Here is a 23,528-nt window from a genome sequence, read left to right on the forward strand (position 1 = left end):
TGTCATCCCCTTCTCCTCCTGCCAGTCTTTCCCAGCATCAGGATCTTTTCTGAGTCATCTCTTCGCATCAGGCAGCCAAAGTATTGGGGCTTCAGCTTCATCATCAGTCCTTTCAATGAATATTCAGGACTGATCTCCTTTAGGATTGACTGGTTGGATCGCCTTGCTGTCCTAGGGACTTTCGAGTCTTCTCCATCACCACAGTTGTAAAGCATCAGTTCTTTGGTGCCCAGCTGTCTTTATGGTCCAACTCTCATATCCATACATGACTACTGGAAAAACCATAGCTTTGACTAGACAAACCTTTGTCAGCAAAGTAATGTCTCTGCTTTTTAAAATACTGTCTAGGCTTGCCATAGCTTTTCTACCAAGGAGAGTTTTTTTAATTTCATGGCTGCAGTCACCATCTGCAGTGATTTTGGAGCCCAAGAAAATAGTCTGTCACTGTTTCTTTGAGAAAGCTCTTTGAGAGGAAAACATTTTCTAATCTGTATTATTCACTGATTAGCAGTGAAACTGATTAGCACTATTAGTAGTGGCTAATAGTGCCTCGAATTTGGAAGTGGAAGGCACTCAAAGAATTTGCAAATGGATTATCATCGGTATTTCCTCCATGGTTATCTTCCATTTTGCAGTGAAATGGCCAAACTCTTCTCTGAACTTTTGTACCTTCTGTTCTTTCTTTCTGGCTAAATCTTACCTATCCTTCAGGGTCTTCCTTGGTGGCTCAGATAGTGAAGAATCTGCCTGAAGTGCAGGAGATCCAGGTTTGATCCCTGGGTCAGGAAGATCCCCTGGAGAAGGAAATGGCTGCCCACTCCAGTATTCTGGCCTGGAGAATTCCATGCAGAGAGGATCCTAGAGGGCTATAGTCCATGGGATCACAAACAGTCAGACACAACTGAGTGACTAACACTTACCTATCCTTTAAGCAGCAAAATCAGCGTTACAACATTGTTGTAAGGCAGCAATTACATGCAAGACAGTTTCAGCACACAAATCAACTTTCAAAAGCAATGTACCACCCGTTTCTTAAAAACCGAGGCTTTAAGTGCCATTTATCACAAGCTAAATACACTCATGTTCATTTACACTAAAAGTCATCCATACCATAATTACATTTTCATACTATTGGAATGATTCAAGCATCCTGTTAAAATTGGATTACTAGACAGTACTTTAGAGCAGACGTGAAATGCTGGAAAGGCTGTTATGAATCTTTTCCAAGGATTCCGGTTCTGAATTCCCTGTTGGACATCTTTGTTGCGTCTTATTTTTATTCTTTCATGAATCCAGTCAATTCACTCATACATCTAATAATTATTAAATATCAGCTGTCATGTGGGTTCTTCAGTAGCTCAAACAGTAAGGAATCTATGCAGGAGACCCGGGTTCAATCCCTGGGTCAGGAAGAATCCCTGGAGAAGGGAATGGCAACCCATTCCAGTATTCTTGCCTAGAGAATTCCAAGGACAGAGTCTGGAGTGTTCCAGTCCATGGGGTTGCTAAGAGTCAGACACAACTGAGTGACTTTCACTTTCTTCACTTTTTCTGTCATGTACCATTCAATAACAGGCAAGTCCTATAGAAAATCCTTTTCATTGCTGGCACTAGGATATTTTTTTCTTGTAATATAATCTTCACAAAAGTAGGTCTTATAATATCCTCAGCAACTACAGCAGTATCTGATCCATGGTAAATGCTCAAAATGCTCTAGTGTACAACTGGACAGTCACCACACTGAACACACAAGCCTATCCACAGCCCTGCTGGGTGGGTTGATCCAACTGTGCCAGAGCCAGGAGGCTTGCATTTAAACTGTGGTAGGCAGACTCCTAGAATGGCTCTGCAAGATGCCCCACACTAATTCCTCAGACTGTGAATATGAGACACTACATCTGTAATGTTACATTACCCAGAAAAAGGGATTTGCAGATATAATTAGAGTTGTAATGAGTTGACTTTAAGTTAAAAGAAAGGAAAATTATTATGGTAAAACTAATATACACCCTTTAAAAGCAGTTTGTCTGGCTTATAGCAGAAAAGGAAGTCAGATTCCAAGAATGAGGGTTCAATGCACCATTGCTAGCTTGAAAAGGGAGAAAGCCATAGCATCAAGAAATGTGGATGGCTTTTAGAAGCTCAGAGTGGCTGATGAGAACCAGCAAGGTATCAGGAACTTCAGTCTTAGGACTGAAAGGATCTCAATTCTACCAACTGAATGAGCCTGGATGCAGGCTCTTCCCCTGGCGACTCCAGACAAGAGCCAGTCACAAATTGACTGCAGCCTGTGAGACCCCAGGCAGGGAACTCAGTCAAGCTTTCCTAGCCTTCTGACCTACAGAACTGTAAGATAACAAACAGGAGTGATTTTAAGCTGTTAAATTTGTTAAACAACAGAATTCTATGGATACAATCACCCTGTACTAGAAGTCCACCATGCAAGCCGTCTTCTACTTTTCCATTTTCTGAACTTGTTTTACTTTGCTTTCCTTTTCACTGTCCACAGAAACATTATCCAGGAAAATGTTTCCACCCAACAATAGTTTTTGCATATAAAAATAAGGTACTAAGAGTTTCCTTGAACAGTATCCAGCCCATATTACTTCCCTTTAACTTACAAGCAATAAACCTACAGAGATAAATAAGAGATAAAACGATCAATGACCAAAAAGGTCTACGCTGATGTCAATAAATTTGTAAAATTCAAAAAGATACAATATAAATAAAATTACATACTGAAATTGTATTCAAATACTCTTACAAGAACTTACTATCTCAACTGGGAAAACAATCAAATAATTATGTACATTGAGTCAGAAAATTATTTTAATAGTTACAAAACTTTTTTTTTTTTTTACAGAATCAGTATAAAATAGCAGTTGATTTCTCCATAATTATCAGAATTATTTATATGTGAGGTCTTGGCTAAGTGGGGCTGAAATCAACAAAAGGTCTTGGACTGTTGGCTCAGAAATCTTCCTGGGAAGCCCACCACGTTGATGTCTGTCATGCTTGACTCTTTATGAGATGACCCGGTCCATCTTAAAAAAAAAAGTATCTTTTTATTCATTCTTTGGAGGCTTGAAGTGAATTCGGCAGCGTTCATTAAACACCTAAGACATGTGAACAGAAACAAAGGTCACTGAGTCATCCTGTATAAATTAGACCTGAAATTTCGGGTGACTATAACCTTCTTTGGGGCTTCCCTAATAGTTCAGTTGGTAAAGAAGCTGCTTGCAATGCAGCAGACGCTGGTTCAATTCCTTGGTGGGGGAGATCTGCTGAAGAAGGGATAGGCTACCCACTCCAATATTCTTGGGCTTCCCTTGTGGCTCAGCTGATAAAGAATCCGCCTGTAATTTGGGAGACCTGGGTTCAATCCCTGGGTTGGGAAGATCCCCTGGAGAAGGGAAAGGGTACCCACTCCAGTATTCAGGCCTGGAGAAGTCCATGGACTGTATAGTTCATGGCGTCGCAAAGAGTCAGACACGACTGAGTGACTTTCACTTCACTTCATAACCTTCTTTGCCCCAAGTCAACAGGTTTAGGAAACAGAGGTGTTTCCTCACCAATTCAAACTGACTTACGAGGCACTAAGAGCACAGTGCCTAGTCTAGAAAAGACCTCGATGCTGGGAAAGATTGAAGGTGGGAGGAGAAGGGAATGACAGGATGAGATGGATGGATGGCATCACTGACTCAATGGACGTGAGTTTGAGGAAGCTCTGGGAGTTGGTGATGGACAGGGAAGCCTGGTGTGCTGCAGTCCATGCGGTTGCAAAGAGTCAGATATGACTGAGCGACTGAACTGAACTGAAGAGCACAGACTGCCTTGATATTCATTTATAAAATAATTTTCAAAAAAAATAATTTTCATTATTTTAATAAAATTTAAATTATTCAAGGACAAAAATCATCACATTAGCTTATTTAGTAACTCACAAATATTTTAATTCCATATCACATATTTTGGACAGTTTGACAAAATATCTAAATTAACTTTAAGATAAAACTGTTTAAAAATTCTTTTATAATGTAGATTTTATTTAGGTATCTGTCATGCTTTTCTTTTTTGTGTGTGTGTCATGCTTTTCTAAATGAGTGCCAGATGCTCTACCATGTAGGTAGGGAAGTCCAATCTACAAAGGGAGCCCAGTCTTTTGCTAAATTGTATAAATTTATGTAATGTTTTGTTCTATTTACCTTGCTTCCTAAAAACTAAACAAATATAAATGTTAAAAACATTCGAAGATTACTTATTATATGGACTGTGTTAAATAAAAATTTTGGTATAGCCATTTGATGGAATATAAAGCAAACATAAAAAAAGAATAAGAAATCTCTTTACATCCTAATTTGGAAAGATCTCCAAGATATATTAAGAAAAACACACTTCCATTTATCTGATAAAGGAGAAAATATACGTATATGTGTGTACACATACAAACAAAATTTTAAAGTTACAAATATCTGAAAGCATGTACATCCTTTCAGAGGAAAGGGAAAGGAGGTGGTTAAAATTAGAGAGGCATATGACAGTAGAATTTTTATTGTATACCTTTTAATTTTTTTAAAAAATTAATCATGTGTCTAAAGAATTTTGTATTCCAATTTAAAAAATTATAAAAATGTAAAACAATTTTTTCTCAGAATTTACCCTCATACTTTACTGATGTAAGGAACTAACCATTTTTAGGTAAAAAAACAAACAAAAATCCCCCAAAGAAACCAACCCATGTTGGCTAAAATGGACTAGCATAAAAATAAAAGAAAAATCTACACAGGGTACTGGTATTCAATTTCTTAAACTGGGTAGTAGATACATGCTCATTTTACTAATATTCTTTACATTCGACATGTTACATGCTCTTTGGCATATGTATCTCACAATTAGAACATGAAGAAATTATATAGACTCTTTCTGGCCTTTTTGTCTTACAGCTCCTAGCTCTGACAGGTCCCTGGAGTTCCCAATGCTCGGATCAGAGGCTTCAGATTAGTGGTGTGACACACTGGTTGGGATGATATACACAACCTGGCTGAGTCTCTCCAAATCCTTTCCCTAAATAACTTCTTAACCATTTTTGCTGGCCTATTGCACCATGGCTACAATTTCTTCCCTTGAAAACAAATAGGCTCATTATATGTGGAGTGGATGGAGCGTATTTTCTTTTAAAGTAATACCAAATCCAAAAATGCTTCACTCTTCCTACTACATTTTACATACATCAATCCCTGCACTGGGTTTTCCAAACCAGATGTTCATTGTACCCATCCCCATCCCACCGCAAGAGTAAATATTCTCTCTCTAGAGAATAAAAATGGACAAATTTTGCCAAAATCTTTCAAGGAGCAAACATCTTATCACATAGGTGGAAAGGGCAGAAATACGAAATTTTAGCAAAAACGACAGAATAAATGTGATAAAGCAAAGAAAGTCAATTTGTATTTTGCAGTTTATTCAGGGCTCTGCAAGTTGGTACACTCTAGTTTTTGGTTCTGTTGACCTCCGTCTGGATTCAGCCCAATTCCATCAGTTAATTTCAAAGGATAAAACAATTTTCAGTTCATTCTTTCAGATTCAATAGATTTTGCCCTTTGGACATCTCTGAAGTTTTAGAGAGGAATGCAAACATACTTTTCCAGAAAACTAAAAAGTCAGAATTTTGTGGTTTTTAACTACATGTAAAGTCCTAGGATCCTGGTCCCCCAATCTAACTCCTAATTAGAATCATGTAGGTGGTAACAGGGCTTCCCTGGTAGATCAGTGGTAAAGAATCTGCCTGCAATGCAGGTAGCCTGGGTTCAATCCCTGGGTTGGGAAGATCCCCTGGAGGAGGGCATGGCACCCCACTCCAGTATTCTTGCCTGGAGAATCCCACGGACAGAAGAGCCTGGTGGGTCACACATAGGGTCACACAGAGTTGGGCACGACTGAAGCAACTAAGCAGCAGCAGCAGGTGGCAATAAGGAGCATGTGAATCTAGGAGCCATAAAAAGCCCTATTATCAGATACCGGTGAAACCATATGAAACTATATACAAAGAAAGTTTCATGATCAGATATGTTAGAAAACGAGCAATTGTGAAGGGTAGTCAATGCTATGAAAATTTATGGAAATAACTAATCACAGAACGGCTAACTTAAGTAAACTGACTGAAGGTTCTAAGTTAACAACTAATAAGTCTAAATATCAAATAGCCCACAATTAATAATAGGAATCATATAGAATGTCTCCAATTCTGTTACCATGACAACCATGCAATTCCCCCTGAGACTGTAAGGCTACTTTGTTTATAAGATGGCTCTATTTGGGTTCTAACTGCAACTCCCATCCCTCTAAAAAGTTAGAACCTTCAACTGCTTGTAAATGAAGGATCTTTACTCTTAAGTGCCCAAGGCACTCTTTACCCCCTCCTCCCTTGGTTTGTTTCCTTTTGCTAGTTCTGTTTCCCCTCCTAGTTCCCTCCAAGAATCAACATTATTTTATACCTTCCAGCTCCTGTCCTTTACCACTTCTTCAACATTCAGCTCTGACTGCATCCATTTCAACTGCAAGAAAAGGAACACAAAAATGAAGTTATGAAAATTTAAAGAACTAAAACCAAACTCTATAATGTTTTCCTAACAAAACCAGCTGCTGTTCCTGGATGTTTTGTCAATACTTAGGCTAGATTTCAAAACCTTCTGTGATATTCTTGTATTTAATCAATTGTTAAATCTTATAAAGCCATAGTTCTCAAGCATTGCTGCATATTACTGACAGCTTTAAAAAAAAACTCAAAAGCTAAGGTAGTTCACAGAAGAAAAAACAAACGGCCAATGAACCTATTTTTAAATGTACACTCTTACTTATGCAAAAAGAAATGCAAATTGAGTCATAACACGACAAAAAAATTTTTTTAAAGAAGAAACCTGATAATTCCAATAAAACCTAGTATTAGTGAGGGTATGGGGAAAGATACACTCACATATATTTTTTTGTAGTACAAATTATTGTAACTTCTATAGAGAGCAATTTGGTAAGACTTAGCAAAAATGTTAATTCCCATGTCCTTTAACTCAGTAATTCCAGTTTGACTTATTGATCCTACAGTATAGACTTGCAAAGATAGCACAGAGAAACAAAACAAAAAAAGGACAAGGAGGTGGCAACCTGATTTGAATACAAGAAAAAAGAAAAAGGAAGAAAAACAGAGAAGGGGGATATAAAAGGCTCAAGTAATTGAGAAAGGGATGAATTTTCCATACCTTAATCATACGGCCAGAGGTCCGAGGTCTAAAATGCTAAAAAAGTCTTTCTTTCTTTTTAACTGCCAACCTAATAACTCCATCAAAAAAGTAGCTAATCCCACTGCCAGGTCCAGATGGCAGGACCCATCATATTCCTAGTCGCCTCTGCTCAGAGAGACTTGACAGGAAAGGAAGCTAACTAGTTCCAGGAGGAGAACCTCGAAGTATTCAGGAAAATTAGCAGAAAAAAAAGTACGAACTACAGGTTGAGGCAGCCCAGAAGTTAACAGCAGGATGATGTCCTCAGGCCAGGAGATTTAGGGGAAAAAATGCCAGAGAGTTAGACAAGATTTCGGCGACAAAGAGGTGGGGACCCAGACCAAAGCACCTACGCATAAATTAGGAGTACAGCTCAGACAGGTTTGAGAAATGTGCATCTAACACTAATAAGACTGGATGTGGTACTGATTCAATGCTCCTTGTAAACTCCCTTCTTAGATTCAAAACTTGGTGTCAAGAGTATGCACCAGAATACAGGATTGAAACCATGAACAAGGAAGGACAGCATGTCTGCTGTGCTGCGGAGTAGTAACAAGCCTGAGGAAGCCCGCCTGCTTAAACAAGAACAACTTCAGCTTCAGATTTTAATCAGCTATATAGACACAGAAATCATTAAAGCTTCACAGCTCTGTCAAAGCCCGGATTTTCTGCCAAAGAAGTAACAACTTCAAAGAACAGTGTTACAACAGGCCACTAAGACAGTGTTCTGCTGCTGCTGCTAAGTCACTTCAACTGTGTCCAACTCTGTGCGACCCCATAGACGGCAGCCCACCAGGCTCCCCTGTCCCTAGGATTCTCCAGGCAAGAACACTGGAGTGGGTTGCCATTTCCTTCTCCAAAGACAGTATTTATAACTGCTCTCAAATATTTAAACGGGTGTCCTGTAGAAATGGGTTTAGACTTATCCAGAGGGATGATTAAGGGTCAGTAATTACATGCCACAAGGAGACAGATTTTCACAATAAGAAAATATCTGAACAATTACAGCTGTCCAAAAAGAGAATGCACTGCCACGTAAGACTGTACATCCCCTCAATTCTCTTAATACTGGTTAAACAAAAGGTGGAAACCACTGGTTGGGAGGCTATTGTAGAGAGCATTAATGGAACGAATATGGAGTCCCAGAGATTCAAAGAGGAAAGAATCTGCTACTTCATATCAGTCAATATGTTACCTCTTACATGTATTATACAATTTAATCATTACCCTCCAAAATAAAAGATATTAAGTATCAACTGCATTTTACAAACTGAAATTCAGAAGTTTCATATTAGTTTACAAGATTACAAAACCTCCAAGTGGTAGATGGATTTCCTCAGAGCAATCTGCCTTTATAATCACTATTTCTTCTATTCTTGAACATGGCAGACATTACAGCCAGCTTCTAATACAATTTCAGTGGCACCAACAAAATGCTACCTTTGAGATAGTTGTTTTTGAGGCTCTGGGACTTACACAGGTAAAATTCCTCTCAAAGGCTGTGAACAGGTGACAGCAGATATATAGTTCCAGCAAGGCTTTTTTGAGGTAAGGGTTAGGGTAAAGAACTGGGAACTTTCAGATTGGCATCGTATGCAAATAAACTATTCACTGAAGTAATCAGAATTTGACTATTAGTCACAACTTAACATAAAAACACTGGCTGAATTCAGAGTCAGAAGAGACGGATTCAAGCCCAGTCCCACTACTTACTAGTTTGTGACTCTGGGGAGGTCAGTATCTCTGAGTCAGTTTCCACATATAGAAAATGATGAGGTAGAGCTGGAACATCTTTTAAGAGCTGCCTCTTTCTGATTCCATAACCTTCACAGCAAACTTGAAGAAAAAATTCAAGCTTCCTTATTTGCTTAAGTACTACCCATGGTTATCTTCCACTATAGTCCCATGTAATGTCACAGGCTAGGAAACTACCTTTCATAACTCACTGGCTGGTTTCCAAAACGCCTCCTAAGATGACCTTTACAGCCCAAGTTCACTGAAGAGCCCACTGCTGACTAATGAATGAGCAGGTGTGAAGCACAGGGCTGAAGCAGTCATCATGAACACAGGGAACAGTGAAGATGGTAGATGAATCCTGTATCCAGTGAGACACACCACATCAGTAGGATGACTAAGAGAGTGCACACACTCTCCTGTGTGCAGCAAAAGACAAGACCTGAGAGACAGCAAGGTCCCCTTCGCAAAATCTGGCTACATCCACTGAACAGACAGCAAACTTCACAACTTGTTCAGTATGAAAACATGATTCTATGTCACACTGGATTTTCAGTTACCCAACATGCAAGGACCAGTAAGTCACCTATTATGCCATCTTAAAATGCAGACAGGATTTTGGTAATTATACAGCGGTCATGTTAAGAGAAGGGCTTCTCTGGTGGCTCAGTGGTAAAGCATCTGCCTGCAACGCAGGAGACCCAGGTTTGATCTATAGACTGGGAAGACCTCCTGGAGGAGGGCATGGCAACCCACTCTAGTACTCTTGCCTGGAGAATTCCATGGACAGAGGAGCCTGGCAGGCTACAGTCCATGGGGTCACAGAGTTGGGACACGACTGAAGGACTAAGCAGCAGCAATAGCATGTATGAGAAAGCCCCTATTCTTAGGGGATAACCAACATACGTAGGGGTAAAAGAGTATAATGTACCCAGGGTATTCTCAAAATGCTAAGAAAAAAAAATGTGTATGGAGGGAGGGGGAAGAAGACAGGGAGAAAGGGAGGCAAGGAGGAAAGCGCAGGAAGGGTGGAGAGAACGAATTGTAAAGCAGGTGGAGCAAAATGTAAACAAAAGGTGAATACAGGTAAAGGGTACATGGGAGTTCCTTGTACTATTTGCGCAACTTCTCTGAGAGCTTGAAAGTGTACCAGAATAAAAAGTTACCCCTTGAGCTATTCCCTCACCGAAAGACAGTAATGCAGTCCGGAAAATAAAATATGGTATGCATTTCCACTGTTTCTTGGCCTGCCACATTTAAGGCTGTGAAGAAATAGCTGTGCCTCATTAACTCTACTCTGAAGTCTACACTCATCTACATTGCAGCTGACTTTAGGGAAATAAGGCTTCCTCTGACATATCACTCAGCGGACGCTTGGTGTTTTCCTAAAAGGAAAATGGCAGGGATGGGAAATGAAATAGAAACAAAGGAGAGTCTGAAAAGAGTCAAAGACCCATACCATCTTTTCCATAGCAAAGAAATAAACGTAATGAGGCTCTAGTGTACCTGGTTATATCTAAACAGTACTGTACTACATTTTTATGGCTGAAGAGGGTAACATCCTGAAGCTAAACATCTGTATTACATTTAGCAGGTTCCTACAGATGAAACCAGAGATAAATATTTTTAAACTGTAAATATATTTTTAAAATGTTTCTTCTCAATTCAAGACTCAAAATATAGATACAGATGTGATTTCCACAGATATTTTAACATGGTGTTGATCCGTATTAATCCTTATATCTTTAACTGTAGAATATATAAAGGAATGGAAATAACATGATTACAAGCTTTTTTTTAGCTAAAGCTGCTACATTACATACAATCATAAAATGCACATGAATTTACTAATTAACACTAAAGCACAATAAAATAAAGCCCATTAAGAATGAAGTACTAACCTCCTGGTCATTTTAAGTAATAAGCATATCTTACTCTGGATTTTTCATATTAAAAACTGCTTTTATTTTGAAGGCTAAGTTTGGAAACCTTGCCTTAGAAATGTAAACCTTATTCAACTTACCTTTGTCTGTTCTTTTCTAAGTTGCTTTAATAACGTTAAATCATCCAAATTCTTTTCTCTCTCTTCTCGGAGCTGTTTTACTACTGATGAGGTCTGAGCTATACAGTTTTTTATGACTCTGTCCCTACTAGCATGGGCCTCCATCAACTAAAAGAACAAAGAAAGAAAAAGGAAAAAAAAAATCACACCAATTTGTCACATTTCAGTATTTTTAAATTTTAGACTACAGAAATGTAAGACTTTCTAAAATAATTTTTAAAAATTGAGTCTATGGAAGAGAAGTTTGTGCTGAATGAGCTAGATCAAAGGCAGGGGCTGTGAGGGTGGAAGTGAGAGGCTGGGTTGTCGTCTTCCTCATCACGCTCCCAGGCCTCCCTGCTTCTCTTCCCACACTCCTCCTGCTGGGCTTCTCATCTCAGTCTCCTCTCTGAAGCCCTTTCTCTCCCATGATTGCATCTGTGTGTTCATCTACCCTATACTTCCTCACACACACTTTCTGAGCCACTTACTATTGCTGCTCCTTCTCTTTTTTCGTCCTTTGATTTGTTTTCCCAGCCTCACATTGTCAACAAGTGCAAAAAGTTATGAAGTAAGTGATGTAGAAAAGTCTTTAGTTACAATAAAGGAAAACGAAAGAAAGCTACATTTACCCATGTCAGACAGAACTCTTTTCAGGATGTAAAGCATCAACCAGGAAAAACTGTAAATGAAGTAGAGATTGTCGACTCCATCAATTGTGCTAACAGTGGTTCACCTCCAGCTAAAATTTAAATGCTGGCTTGCTCCATGTAATCACGTTATATCATTCCTTTTTCAGTCCAAAGGGAGAATACCTTAATGCTATGCTAGTGACAGCTGTAATAGAAATAACCTAACCACTATATATATCTTAAATACATAAAATACAGGACTCACAACCATTCTATAAGCATTCTTCATAAGTTATTTGAAATAGATCTCTTAAATGATTATATTGGAACCCTGTGATTAAGAACTACTGGTCTAATAGATACCAGGAAAGAATAAATCTTTATATTTCTAGAGAGTAATACTAAAAGTACATTACTTATAAATTGTACTCATGTAAAAGGAATTGCCTAATAGACATTAATCCCACCTATAGTAAATTCCTCTAATATGCTAATTCTTTTCATTGTAACATTTAGGATTCACAAGGACAGCCTCAAGGCCCATATTTACTAGCTAGTATGCTACGTCTGTTACTTATTAACTCCTTCAGGTATAATTACAGAAAATTAACGGAGGCATTGAGGGTACAGAACTATTCTCCCCCAAACAGAATAACCATCAGAGTTAAGAAACTCTCCCTGAGGTTGTGTAAGACTGGCTAAATAATTAGCTTTACAGGCTTCAGTTCCCTCTTTTGTAAAATTGTGAATTATGAGTAAATAATTGCTAATATCCCTTTCCACCTCTAAAATTTAGAGGCAACATGACTCAATATATTACTCAGATGCTAAATGCTATTTAATTACTTTGATATTTTGTCTAACTCCGCCAGCAATTGCTCAAACAGCATTCGCATCTACTAGAAGTCTAACAATATTCTCATTTTTCTATCTACATCTTAAAATCAAATTCAAATTGTATACATTTTATTAAATATTCAGTAATTCTCTTTTGGTCTCTCACCAGTTTCCTTCCGCAGTTGGGCTTTCCTCCACTGTTCCCCTCCTGAACTTGGCACCTTCCCTGTGGATACATTTCTGGATGCTGACTATGCTCCTACCCTCACCTGCTTACTTTTCCTTCACATTAGACCCTCTGTGAACCCACAGCCATGTAAACAGGAAGGACTGGGTAAATGATCTTTTACTCAGTATTGTCAACTATTTTCAAGATCATCCTTCAATAAGATTCAAACCTAAGTGTATGCCAGAGGAACACACATGGACTTCTGTACATGTATGTCAAAGAAATGAGGACAACTAAGAGTAATAGTTGGTGTGACATAAACCTACCAGAGGAAAAAATAACACAAAACCAGGCTTACTGGCTAATTCGTATCATATGCTTGAGGATTTGGTCATATGAGAATTATTTCTGATATATAAAGTGTTTATCAAAGGAATTGAGATAATATTTATTAAGAAACTCAGTATGGCAAAACTGTGCTTAGAGGAGAAAAATCCTGAAGGATAATCATATCATAACCATATTTCCTTTGATTTGGGGAAAGCAATTTTGAAATGAAGACATTTGGGGTGGGGCAGGCGAATGATTCAAAAAGAGTCTACAGTGGGTATACCTAGAACTTTCCAGTTTTATTTTACCACAGCTTTGAGAACTTCTTTCGGTCTAAAATTTTCATCTTTTCATGTTTTTTTTTTGGCTGCACAGCTTGCCAGATCTTTGTTCCCTGACCAGGGACTGAACCTGTACCCGTGGTAGGACAATTTATCTGTGGCTTTTCCTTCTCTCCTGCCAAATGTTTCTTTTCCCTTTCCTGATGAGCAAGGGAAGAAAGGAGATACAGAAAGTGTGAAGGGTTTTAACTCTTCCTTGTATCAGCTGTCTCGCTTTTATAACACCGATTCATTCAAAGACCCCGCTTTTATCTCACAGTTTTACTTGACTGTTTCATTCTCTCCTGTTTTCTTTGATGTGTAAGGTTTCCTTAAGTTAGAGTCTGCCCACAAGGGGAGACTGTTTTCATTTCTTAGAACTATATCTCCCCATTTCTTAGAACCATATCTTCCCAGACTATTGCTTAAGATCACACATTTTCTTTAGTTTGTAGAAACCAGGTCAAAACTTTTACACACCTTCAGGTGTGGGCAAGAAAACGTGAAGATTCCATTCTTTTTCCACAGTTTAATTATATGCCAATTGATTTCTTATTTTGCCTGCAAAGAAAGACATAAAGGAAGCACAAAAGACTCAAAAGATACACTTACTGACTCGTAAAGTTGTTTACAGGTTTGGCCGGCATCAATTTTCCCTGCAAAGGAAGCTGTTGGAACCGTAGTGTTTAATTCATGTACTATTCTGTCATCAATCGTCCTCATCACCTTGAGTAATTCCTATACAGTATTTAAAATAAAAGAATAATAATTTCAATGGAAAGCTAAGTGATAAGAACAGTTAAGCAGAAATTAATAATTAAAGCTCTTGGATATGTTACAACACTGTATATTAGGAGTGGGGAAACCATGCTATATACAGTACAACCACAGAAAAATCTTTATGGAAAGACTGACAGGTAGTTTATGTAATAGTAACTCTAACACTTAGCACAACTCTGTTTCCTTGGCCCAAATGTGATTGTCATAAGCATAAAGATTTTTTTATTCATTTGTAAACCCCATTTGCTGGCACATGGTGCTTAGCAAATACTGTGTGTTCTTCCTATCTCTAGCATACAGCCAAAAAGGATTCTACTGAACTTGATTACTTCAACTTGTCCAAAACAATCCAACATAATTGCTTGTTCTATTCCTTCTTTGTCACTCTGTCTAAAATGTGATGCTAGATAGAAAACGTCTATAAAGATATGTAAGAAACCATCAGCAGTGATTAACATGCAGAAATTAATCTATACTCTCTTAGGCGGCCCCCCAACCCCGCCTTTAGGCTTTTTGTTTCTTTAGTTTTTTACTATGAGTATATATTATTTTTGTAACAAAAAAAGTATGCTGCTAGCAAAGCAATCAAATCTCTTTGTGTTTTTTTGTTCATACAACAAGCAGAAATTAGCCTTACCTTTTCTCAGTTACCCAGGCTCACATTTCCCAAGGATCTCTCCCCTCTAAAAGAGGATCCAACTCTCAAAAAACAATCATCAAAATACAAATACCAAAAGGGCAGGGGACTTAGAAAGACTCTGATGAGTACCCCAACCCAGCATAGTCCCTTCTCCCCACATTCTGATTAGGGTACTTCTTCTCACTTGTCACTAGAGAAGGCTGAGCATCAGCTACCTCCTGACTCCAAATAATATAAACTCTAGAATGTTTATAGTGTATACTCTTCTCTTTCTCTTTTAATACACTCCCACCTCACCCCAGCCCCACAAAACAATCACTGAAAATCATCAAGAAAATAGAAGTGTATAATACTAGGTATATATATACATATATATTCAATATAATACTGAAAACATCTAACAACCTCTTTCAATGTATGAACCTATTTCTTCGCCAAACTTAACTCCGGGATTGAAATCAACTTCTTCATTTCTTCCATCCATTTATTTATTTATTGGGCATACTAAAAATGACAGTTTTTCATTTGAAAATTGGCATGAGTGTGAATTTTATACATTATTTAACCATACGATTGTGACAACTTACAGTTGATTATTATTATATTAATTTCAAACATACAATTTGATTCAGTATTTTTATAGATTTTATTAAATTTAAAGTTATTATAAAATATTGGCTACATTTCCTTCATCCATTTGTTAAAATAAGCTTTTATTATGATTAAAGTATTAATTACATAATCATTTTAGAAAATTAGAAAAAAATTTAAAGAAAATAGAATTATCCATTGTTAACCATGATTTAGTTTTTTCTATACATATCTGCAAATATTTCTATAAAAATATGACATATTTAATACATGCATAAATATTCCATTCAGTGGGGGTATCACAACTTCTTTGACCAGCCTATTATTCTTTAATTAGTAGTTTAATGTCCTTTTCCAGAATCCAATTTTGAAGTAAAACAGCTTGTAGAAGGCCATTATTTAGACTAATAAAAACAGGCAAATGTCAGGTCTAAAACCAACCTTGCTATCTTATCACCTCTTCTTGTATCTTTCTATTTTGGTCAACGGTATCAAGATACTCTGTAATCTGGAATTCTTAGGGGATAATCTCAACATACTAACTAAGCAAGCATCACATTAAATAATGTCTTATACACAGCAGAGGATATATAATGTCAATAAGTGGCAAATTCCAAACAGTGGCAGCACTATCTAGAGAGGCAAAAAATAGTTAAGTAGTAGACAGGGACCTTCCTGGCAAACTTTACCTCCCACAACTTGCCTATTAAAACAAAAAAACCTTTAAACTCGCAGCATTCCTCCTGTCTAAATCAAACTGATCCTGAGGCCAAAGTTTATACCTTCCAGATAAAGCTTTCCTTGGATGAGAGTCCTCAGCGATCTTTCTTCTTCAAACATACGAAGCAATTAGAGAGCACAGAGTTCATTAACTCACTCTTCCTTCAAAAAATATTTACTAATGTCTAGTACATGTTAGACATCATTCTAAACACCAGGGCTACATACAATGATGAGTAAAACAGAAAAGGTCCTTGCTCTTATGGAGCAAAATTCTCATGGGAGAGACAGACAATAAACAAGTATCCCAATAAACAAGACACTTTCAGTGCAGAAAAGTATGCAAAAAACAAAACTGTAGTAATGAGATGAACAGTGGGGTTGAGGGGCTAATACGTTATACAGGGAGATCAAGACAGACCTCTCCAGGACATACCATTTGAACTGAGATCTGAATGACACAAATAAGCCAACTAAAAGGACATTTTGGGGAACAAGGCAAAAATTAGGACGCAAGAACAAACTTGGGGATGTTTGAAGAGCAAAAAGAAGGCAAGTGGTCTGGAAGCGAGTAAGTGAAAAAGTGGTATTAGGTGAGAGCAGAGTTGATGAGAAAATGAAGGACAAGGGAAACCACAGAAACAATTAAGGATTCTGTTCTAAAGGAAACAGGGTTTTAGGCAAGGGAATGATATAACAGTATTTTAAAAGACAACTTCAGCTGCTAAGTTGAGAATGGAAACATTGAGCAGACTACTATGGTGGTCCAGGCAAGACATAAAGATAGTTTAAGAGTTTGGTGAACCTGGGCCCTCAGCAGTGACAGCCTGGAGTCCTAAATACTGGACAGCCAGGGAATTCTCCAAATTAATTTCTCTAACACCAGGAAACTGGAAGAGATCCCTGAAGGAGACTATAGGTAATAAAGGGGGGTAACAATCAAGAAGGAACTCCAGCATCTGAAACTACAGAAGAGGACTTCCCTGGTGGTACAGCAGATAGGAACCTGCCTGCCAAGGCAGGAGACAGGGATTCGATCCCTGGTCCAGGAAGACCCACAGAGCAAACTAAGCTCCTAAACCAACTACTGAGCCCGTGCTCTGGAGCCTGCCAGCCACAGCTACTGAGCCCGCATGCTGCAACTACTGAAGCCCTCATACCTAGCGGCTGTGCTCCGCAACAAGAGAAGTTACGGCAATGGGAAGCCCATGCACTGAAACTACAGAGTAGCCTCCACTTGCCACAACTGCAGAAAGCTCACGTGCAGCAACGAAGACCCAGCCCAACCAACAAAATAACAAAGACATAAAATTTAAAAGAATAAACAGGAAAAAGACTGTGATGTCACAGAACTGAGAAGAGGAGCGGTTTCAAGGCAGGAACAGTCAATTGTGTTGAATGTCAGTCACTCAGTTGTGTCCGACTCTTTGGAACCCCATGGACTATAGTCCACCAGGCTCCTTTGTTCACAGGATTCTCCAGGCAAGAATACTGGGGTTGGGTAGCCATTCCCTTCTCCAGGGGCTCTTCCAGACCCAAGGATGGAACCCGGGTTTCCTGCACTGCAGGTGGGTTCTTTACCATCTAAGCCACCGGGGAAGCCTGTTGAATGTTACTAGAAGTAAATAAAGATGTGGACAGAAATTAACTTCTTAGATTTAACATGATGGAAATTATAGGTCATCTTTACAGGAGTCATTTAAATAGAATGTTTAATGGACTGAATAGTTAACATGGCTTAAGCATAGAGGGTAAGACAAAGTATGGTGTAAAATGAGGCCCCCCATTATAGGTCACCTTACTGGATGTTAGTCTTTTTCCTGAGAGCAAACAGAGAACCAACGAAGTGTTTAAATACAGTGGAGTTATATGATAGGGTTTGTATTCTGAAATAACTGCTTAGGTTAAAGTATTAACATGTGGAAAATGGATTAGACAGGAATAAGAGTAGATACAAAGAGGTTAGTTAGGAGACTGGTATAGCAATGCAGGTGAAAGATTATATATCTTCACATTTCCCAGAATTATGACTTACTTTGAACTTCAGGTTTGAGTACAATCATCAGCAATACAACCAACTTTCCCTCTGATAAAACAATCTGGATAAACTATTAAGTTCCTTATAACAATGTGAATTTATCAGCATTAACTAGGTAACGAATCAATTTAAGTCTTACAAATGGAACCTAAAATGTGAATTTTCAAATATATCAGTCCTCTCTCTGTGTGCTAAAGAATCATCAATATAGAATCGAGTGCTTGGCTTTTAATATAGTAGACACTAGCCATATGAGGTTATTTTAGTTAAAATTAAATTTAGAATTTAGTTTTTTAGTTGCATGAGCTACATTTCAAGAAGTGCTCAAGAGCCACATATTGCTAGTTGCTACCATATTGTACAGGACAAATTTCTACCATCACAGAAAATTCTACTGGACAGTACTGAATTCGAGATGATATAATGACAATCTCTAAACTGATAATGTACTCGTTTGGGAATTACTGAGAATCTAAGCTATTTTTAAGATAGGAAAAAAGATACTAGAAAAGCTCAAGGAGGGGAAAGGGAGTAAGACTTAGGAAGGAATTTCTTTCAAAATTGCAAAAAGAAAAGGAAAAGAACTACAAACTACCTCACTAGGCACAAATTTCTTTATTACAAAAACTGCCAGGGCTCCTCAGGCAGCTCCAAGGTCTAGAGAAAAGCTTGAGCAGACCTCACAGGCTGAGAGCAGATGAAGGTTAATGCAGGCACATAAATCCTGCCATTAAACCATGTGTATCATTCAAAATGAATTACTGACTGCCTACCTGATACTAGCTCCAACGATGTACCTTCTTTCTCACAAATTCGCCAAGAAAATATAAAGAAGACACCCTTGAGCAGACATCATACAATGAACTCCAACACAAGTCCACAGAGATAATACAGAAATATACACAGTTCAGTGGCTCTCTCTGTATAGGAGCTGGAACCCTAAATCAGCTTCTAAGTGTCAAAGCACAGCAAAAAGATAACTCTCCAAACTTTGTAGTATCTCTAGCTTCTCCTTTCACCCTCCTCAAAACAAGAAATTGATACATCATGAATCTCTAATTTTAGACTGACCCTTTAAAATTATTCTGGCACTTATCTTGGAATTGTATTTCATGCATTATCTTTCATTTATTTCACCCTCTTGAAAGGCAATTTCAGTACTGAAGGACTATCATGTCTAGCAGCAAGGAGGGGTAGCGAAAACTTCCTGTTGTCCCTACAATTATACTACACTCTATTCCTAAGGTTAATCTTAGGTAAATCCCTTTTATTATTTTAGGAAGTTTTCAAAGTATATAGGGAGAGGTAAAAGGTCCATTACATGACAGTAAAATTAAAATGGGCTCCATAGAATGATCTGGAATTTAACCTTTCTTCTCCTCACTTTGCCAGAAGGTACCCAGAAGTAGATCCCATTCACATGGTGCTCTTTTTAGAAGACATGGTTCCTCAAACTCCATTTTTACAACAGTGTTCACAGTGTGCTTCCTGCAAGCCAGAAATACAGACTTGCCTACAACTGCCAGAATCGTCTGCAGTCCTCTGCACTCCCAGGCATGGGAACAGAGAGCAGCTAGGCATGTTGCAAAAGAAACCACCATGGATGCTAGAAAATAGCCTATTCAGTCTATATTTAATTACCAAACAACTCAAAATTAATCTTGTAAGTTAATATTCCTATCAGAAATACAAAAACTTACATATCCTAGGAATGCTCAGTTGATTTTGCTCAGGTAATACATGCACTGGGTCTCAGATAGGGTCAGGAAGAAGGTATTTCAGGGTGTCAAGTGGGAAAAAAAGCACAAATGACAAAACATCATGTGGTCAGGGAAAAGCAGGCCTATATGGCTAGAGAGCAAAGTTCAAATGTATATTGGAAGTGGCAGGGGTTGGGGAGAGAGAATATGTACGAATAAGGGCAGTGGTAAGAGATTTAACTAAGCAGAATCACTTTGGGGTTGGATTTTAAAGACTTGTATGCTATGTTCAGTAGTTCATACCTAGTCATACAATTCTGAAATTAGATGCACGGTTCATATTTTAAAATTTAGAAGATATTAATAACAGTATGAAGCCATAGCCTTATGGAGATTAGGTTGAAAAGGAGAAATTAAGTAGAGAAAAGAATGACTGAAGATAAGCAGAGCTACAGCAAAGCTAACTGCAAAAATGATAGGGCACAAAGACAGACTGTGGCAGAAGTAATGAATCTTCCAAAAGCATCTCTTTGATCAACTCCCTCACTCTGCTCACTGACTCCTGAAACCTCACAAGTGGCATTCAAGGCCTTTCATAACCTGGTTCCAATCTTTTGTGTAATCCAAATATGCTCCTGTGCAAATTCAGAATTCCAGCAATTTTCTATTTCCCCCGCAACACATAAAACTTTCTGTTTATATACTGTTTCTTCTGTCGAGAATTACCCTGGTTCTATCCACCAAAGACCCAGCTCAATTACATCTCTTTGGCTTAGTTCTCTCTGAACTGTTACAACACTGTCCTCATATTCTAAACATCTTCTACATGTTTTAGACCCTAACTTGAGCTCTTTTTATATTTTACTCAGTTTTCCAAGTGCCTGGTACCTAGCAGATATCTGTTATGGATTGAACTATGCCCTCCCCGCAACCTGCCCCCAATTTCGTATGTTGAAGCCCTAAAACCCGATGCGGCTGCATGGAAACAGGGCCTTTAGGGAAGCAATAAAAAGTTAAATGAGGTCATAAAGCGTGGGACAATAATCCCATAGAACTGATGTCACTGTAAGAGGAAAAGACACCAGAGACCTCTCTCCCTTTGTGGCCACAAATGGGTCATATGAGGATAGTGATGAACTAGCAACTTACTTTGAAATACATCCAAAAAAATTAAAAATGTGGATCAATGGATAGATTGAGGGACACATATGTGATTTAGTAGATACAGTGAATCACTGTAGAATCCAGATACTGGGTACATGAGTATTCATTGTAAAAGTCTTTCAATTTTTCTACAGTGTTTGAACATCTTCATAATAAAAATATATGATTTTCTTTTTCTCTTCCACAGTATTCAGCGCAGGGCTTTCCATATATAAGGTATTTACATACACAATGTAATGGTTTCATAGTTCTAAAAATATAAACTTTTATTCATAATTTGTTAGTGTGCCAGTTATCACAGTTTATAACTTTATAAAATCCATTAAAACCTAAATGTTATACTAAACTTTTACATTTTAAAATATATATACTTTACATTTCTGTGACTCTGAAGCAACAGGGGTAAATGTTCTTATATTCTTTCAATATGAGGTAAAATGATATGCCAAGGCCAGATCTGGAAAACCAGATCTTCTGACTTTTAACCAAGGGTATTCTCCATTATTTGTAAAGAGTTGGATACGACTTAGCAACTGAACAACAAATTCTCCATTATAAATCACACGTTTGAAAAAGAAAAACAATCTAAAAACTTCTCCAGGTTTCATTAATGAGATTCATTTTATGACGTTTTTATTTATATCATCTCTGCGAATAAAATGGTTCTCCAAGACAGTTAAGCTTCTGCCCCACTTATAATATATAATCTGACTGTCCAAAGGAAAATCAAGTGTTCTTCAAGCACGGCTGGATGTTTCAACAGCTCAAAGATATCCTCAGAAATTTTGTTTCAGAGATTCAAATAAACACAGAGGTGGAAGCAGTTTTAAACATTATTTAACATTATCTTATTTTACAGATTCAAAAGTTAATTATGGAAGGGGTTAAGCGATTTGCTCAAGGTCCCAAAGCTGTTAATTGCAGGAGCAGTACTAGAACCTGGAACACTTAATTCCCTAACCAGGGCTCTTTCTCACAAACTTGAAGGCTAGCATTGCTCAATTATTTGAGCTCATTAAGTTAGATCACAGGGCTAATATGACAAGACCAAGGCCACAAATGTGCCAGTTAATCTTAAACATTTCATATATGTTAGAATCCAAGTCTTTTTTCTATCTTATTTAAGATTTTTACAACTTTTGTATCTCTTGGGCACTCTGATCACATTTGCAGTCTGTTGCTGTTGTGCTGATCTAATCTGTGCAGCTGAAGTGGTGAAAAGTATGTATATAATGGTGGAAAGACCGCACACAAACTTCTTTGATCAAATGATGTTTGTCAAATAATTTAATCTGTTGAGATTACCTTCAAGAATATCACTCCCTAAAAACGGCTCCAAGAACAAAGCTTACTACAGAGCTCAATGATACATGAACAGATTTTTCGGTATCTCCAGTTTAAAATACTGTTTTCATGACTTAAATTCAACCGTTTATAGAGACAGCAGCAGATTTATGACTACAATAGTAGAATTTTCATAGCAACTTGGTCAAAATCTAGACCCTTTGTTCTTTAATTCGTGGGTTAATAATTAGCCCTGGACCTCTGGTGTTTTTATATATAAAAGATACAACCTTTTTCTTAAATGTATTTTCTCTAATGGTTAGGAAGGCAGAGCACCATTGCAGGTACTAAAATCAATCGCCCCTCCAAGACACCAAAAGTTCTGCTCCATCAAAATAGTAAAACAAGTTTTTTTTTGTTTTGTTTTATCAAGTAAACAAGCTCTCCTTCACTTTCTTTCTTGCAAATGCTCAGCTTAAAGTAGGAGGGGAATGACAGAAGCTAAGAACTGAGTTCAAAGAATGGCTAGAAGGTTGTTACAATCCCTACCCACCCGGCCGAGCTCGGCTTTGGCACCGCAGAACCACCAGAGTTTCTGGGTGCAGTTACTCAAGGGCTGGGAGGAGCAGGGAGAACCATGACCCCAACGCGGCAGCTTCCTTCCCTAAGGCCAAGCTCGCGCCCCCATGACCTCCAATGGCTCGAAAAAGGAGTGTTGAACTGCCCGCTTCAGACACAACTAGTCCGCATATCCCTCCCAGGCCAGAGCAGGGAATAGGGTCCGGGGACAAAAGGAAGGGTACGCATGCCACGTGAGGAAAACCCCATCACCTGGAACTCGGCGAACTCCTCACAGTTCACACCGCCACTGGGCGCCGCCATATTGGACAAACACGAGGTCCCCACTCCGAGCCAATCACCGCGGAGCAAAGGTGTCCGCGGCGCCGCCTAACAAAAAATATTGAGAGGGAAATCTCAGCAAGAAAGCTGAGTTCGAGGTTTGTGTTTTCCGCTTATCCTCCTCCACACTGAAACCGTAACGCTGCTATCCTTCTTTTCATTCTTATGCGTTTAACTTGTCCTCCTGGAACTGGCCCCAGCGCATAGATAGAAGAATGTCAGAACTTGAAGGGATCGTTTTACGCCAATCCCATTTTCTTACCAAAGGGAAACAATTTAATGGCCCCACCGACCAGATTCGAGGAGGAACTCTTACGTAGAAGTAAGATTTTTCTTAACTCTCTTATCCCGTCCCTAAAGCAGAGGGGCTTTTG

At 38.3% G+C, this 23,528-nt stretch overlaps 1 protein-coding gene across 3 annotated transcripts; it reads right to left on the reverse strand.

Moving 5' to 3' along the window:
- Positions 1-2,825: 2,825 nt before the first annotated feature.
- Positions 2,826-23,136, reverse strand: MIX23 (mitochondrial matrix import factor 23). Of its 3 annotated transcripts, none has more exons than XM_052642714.1 (6): positions 23,086-23,136; positions 13,950-14,075; positions 11,032-11,178; positions 6,495-6,554; positions 5,871-5,985; positions 2,826-3,116 (listed from the first exon to the last, which is right to left on the reverse strand). In XM_052642714.1, the coding sequence occupies exons 1-5, from the start codon at positions 23,134-23,136 to the stop codon at positions 5,917-5,919; spliced, it is 453 nt and encodes a 150-aa protein (XP_052498674.1). In that variant the 3' UTR covers positions 2,826-3,116; positions 5,871-5,916. The 3 variants fall into 3 exon arrangements, with proteins under 3 accessions (XP_052498674.1, XP_052498687.1, XP_052498680.1); XM_052642727.1 differs by lacking the exon at positions 23,086-23,136 and adding an exon at positions 18,880-18,966; XM_052642720.1 differs by lacking the exon at positions 5,871-5,985.
- Positions 23,137-23,528: the final 392 nt, after the last annotated feature.

This window comes from Budorcas taxicolor, chromosome 1, assembly GCF_023091745.1.
Source record: "Budorcas taxicolor isolate Tak-1 chromosome 1, Takin1.1, whole genome shotgun sequence".
Classification (NCBI taxonomy): Eukaryota; Metazoa; Chordata; class Mammalia; order Artiodactyla; family Bovidae; genus Budorcas; species Budorcas taxicolor.

What these genes read in the sequence shown, in the direction of transcription:
- MIX23 (XM_052642714.1), bottom strand. Translation starts at nt 23,136, where the DNA reads ATGGCGGCGCCCAGTGGCGGTGTGAACTGTGAGGAGTTCGCCGAGTTC. An exon ending in TTAGAAAAGAACAGACAAAG is followed by an intron (nt 6,555 to 11,031) that starts GTAAGTTGAATA and finishes CTTTTCTTGCAG; the next exon opens with TTGAAATGGATGCAGTCAGA. An exon ending in TAAAGGACAGGAGCTGGAAG is followed by an intron (nt 5,986 to 6,494) that starts GTATAAAATAAT and finishes TATGGCTCCTAG; the next exon opens with ATTCACATGCTCCTTATTGC.